Source organism: Monoraphidium neglectum (genome assembly GCF_000611645.1).
Source record: "Monoraphidium neglectum strain SAG 48.87 unplaced genomic scaffold scaffold03299, whole genome shotgun sequence".
NCBI classification, from domain to species: domain Eukaryota; kingdom Viridiplantae; phylum Chlorophyta; class Chlorophyceae; order Sphaeropleales; family Selenastraceae; genus Monoraphidium; species Monoraphidium neglectum.
The window spans coordinates 4,740-6,657 of NW_014010329.1; the positions used below are offsets into that span (position 1 = coordinate 4,740).

The following is a 1,918-nucleotide window of genomic DNA, read 5'->3' on the forward strand; positions in this document are numbered from 1 at the left end:
GAATGGTTGAGGGGGGTTGCGATAGAGGGGCGGGGGGGCGTGAGAGAGGTGACGGCGTGAATGCAGCATCCTGGGTGCGTAGCAGCGCTGCTGCTCAACAACAGCGCTCGCTCAAACCGCTCGGCCGGCTCCAGCCCTTTCCCCATGGGCCCCTTGGCATCACCGCTGCGCACCTTGGTGGCCAGCTGCTTGCGGGGCGCCTTGCCACCGGTGGACTTGCGGGCTGTCTGCTTCGTGCGGGCCATGGTGGCTGATGCTGTTGTTGCTTCTCGGTGCGGTGAGCAGAGGGTACTGGAGGTTGCTTGTGAGCTGGCAGTAAGCAACGGCGATGGTTATCAACACCGTGCGAGCATATCCAGCTTCCATATGCCTTCCCTCGCTCATACGGCAGAGGACGAAGCTCGCGGGTAGCTGGCTCCGGGGTGCGAAGGCAGCACGAAGCTGGGCTCGTTCGTTGCTCCACGGCGTCCTTCAAAAGCCGTTTGTTCGCCCTGAGCCAGCCACAACACTCACTGCTTCGGCACAGCACACCCAACACAACAACACCCATCAAACATGTCTGGACGCGGCAAGGGCGGCAAGGGCCTCGGCAAGGGTGGCGCCAAGCGCCACCGCAAGGTGCTGCGCGACAACATCCAGGGCATCACCAAGCCCGCCATCCGCCGCCTGGCACGCAGGTGTGGGGCATGGTGCTGGTTGGGTTAGCCAGTTGGGGTTGGGGCAGTGGCGCATCGTTGACTTGCGCAGCTGCTGCCTGTGGTGGTGCTGCTCGCTGCACTAAAGAACTTTCTCCTTGTCCTCACCCTCCCGTCCCCACCCACCTTTCAACTCTCTTCTCCAGGGGCGGTGTCAAGCGCATCAGCGGCCTCATCTACGAGGAGACCCGCGGCGTGCTCAAGGTGTTCCTTGAGAACGTGGTGCGCGACGCCGTGACCTACACCGAGCACGCTCGCCGCAAGACCGTGACGGCCATGGACGTCGTCTACGCGCTCAAGCGCCAGGGCCGCACCCTCTACGGCTTTGGCGGTTAAGCGGCCTCCCGGCCGCTGCTGCTGTGATGCCCCTCACCGGGCACGCATGCAAACCACACCCCAAAATCGGTGGCTCTTGCCACCACCAAACCATGACACTGTTTCTGCGTGGGCTGAATGGGCAGACTGCACAGCAGAAGATGATTGTTGCGCACATGTTTATCGAGGGAACGAAAGGCTGTGATTGTTGTGCAACCAGCACAAGATGTAGGAAATGCCTTGTGTGAGGGAAGTGGACTTGCTAGTGGGCCTTCCTTGTCAGTACACAAGGGTTGACTCTGCTAGGGGCTCGTGGCATGTGGGCAACACCACACGAAGAGGCTAGGGTTCGAGACACCGTATGCAACACCGTGTTTTTGGCGCACTGGGCAGCAGCGATGCTTGGATGTGTTGCTGCTGCTAATGAGGGGGGCACAGTGCCATGGATGCATTGGCTGCCCACAGTCTTGACTGGCCAACAACCCTCAGCTTTGTTGCATATGACACAGCTTGCTGCCAAGACCAAGCGCACACAGATGTGGTGAGAAGGCATTGCAGTGAAACCCACGGCTGCTGGGCTGCCTGTACCTATGCCACAACAGTGGTTGCAGTGCATGCACAAGGTGCATTGCACTGTTCACTGTGTGCTGGCGTCAAGCTGGGGATCACGCTGAAAGGTAAACCACAACGCTTTTTTGCCTTAACAACAACTAAAACACAGTACAGGTACAAGCCATCATGTCGTTGGCGGGTCAATGTGTTTGGCATGATCTCACTCGCAGGCAGCAACCCGGCGACACCAAACATCAATTGCAGCCAGGGCCTGTCAGGGATCATGGTTTGGTGGTGGCGAGGGCCACCGTTTTGGGGTGTGTGGTCGTGCCGAAGGGCGCAACACAGATGTACTT

At 59.6% G+C, this 1,918-nt stretch overlaps 2 protein-coding genes across 2 annotated transcripts in view; one reads left to right on the forward strand and one right to left on the reverse strand.

Moving 5' to 3' along the window:
• MNEG_12545 (hypothetical protein) overlaps positions 1 to 245 on the reverse strand; it is a gene marked incomplete at both ends in the record, with an annotated part of 4,881 nt that extends 4,636 nt beyond the window's left edge. Inside the window, one exon of the mRNA XM_014038982.1 lies at positions 174 to 245. Coding sequence (XP_013894436.1) covers positions 174 to 245 — 72 coding nt within the window. The remainder of the gene's footprint in view (positions 1 to 173) is intronic.
• A 310-nt stretch (positions 246 to 555) lies between these two features.
• On the forward strand, positions 556 to 1,031 carry MNEG_12546 (Histone H4; the record flags this gene model as incomplete). The annotated part of the gene is made up of 2 exons (XM_014038983.1): positions 556 to 677; positions 842 to 1,031. The coding sequence occupies 2 exons, from the start codon at positions 556 to 558 to the stop codon at positions 1,029 to 1,031; spliced, it is 312 nt and encodes a 103-aa protein (XP_013894437.1).
• Between the last annotated feature and the right edge of the window lie 887 nt (positions 1,032 to 1,918).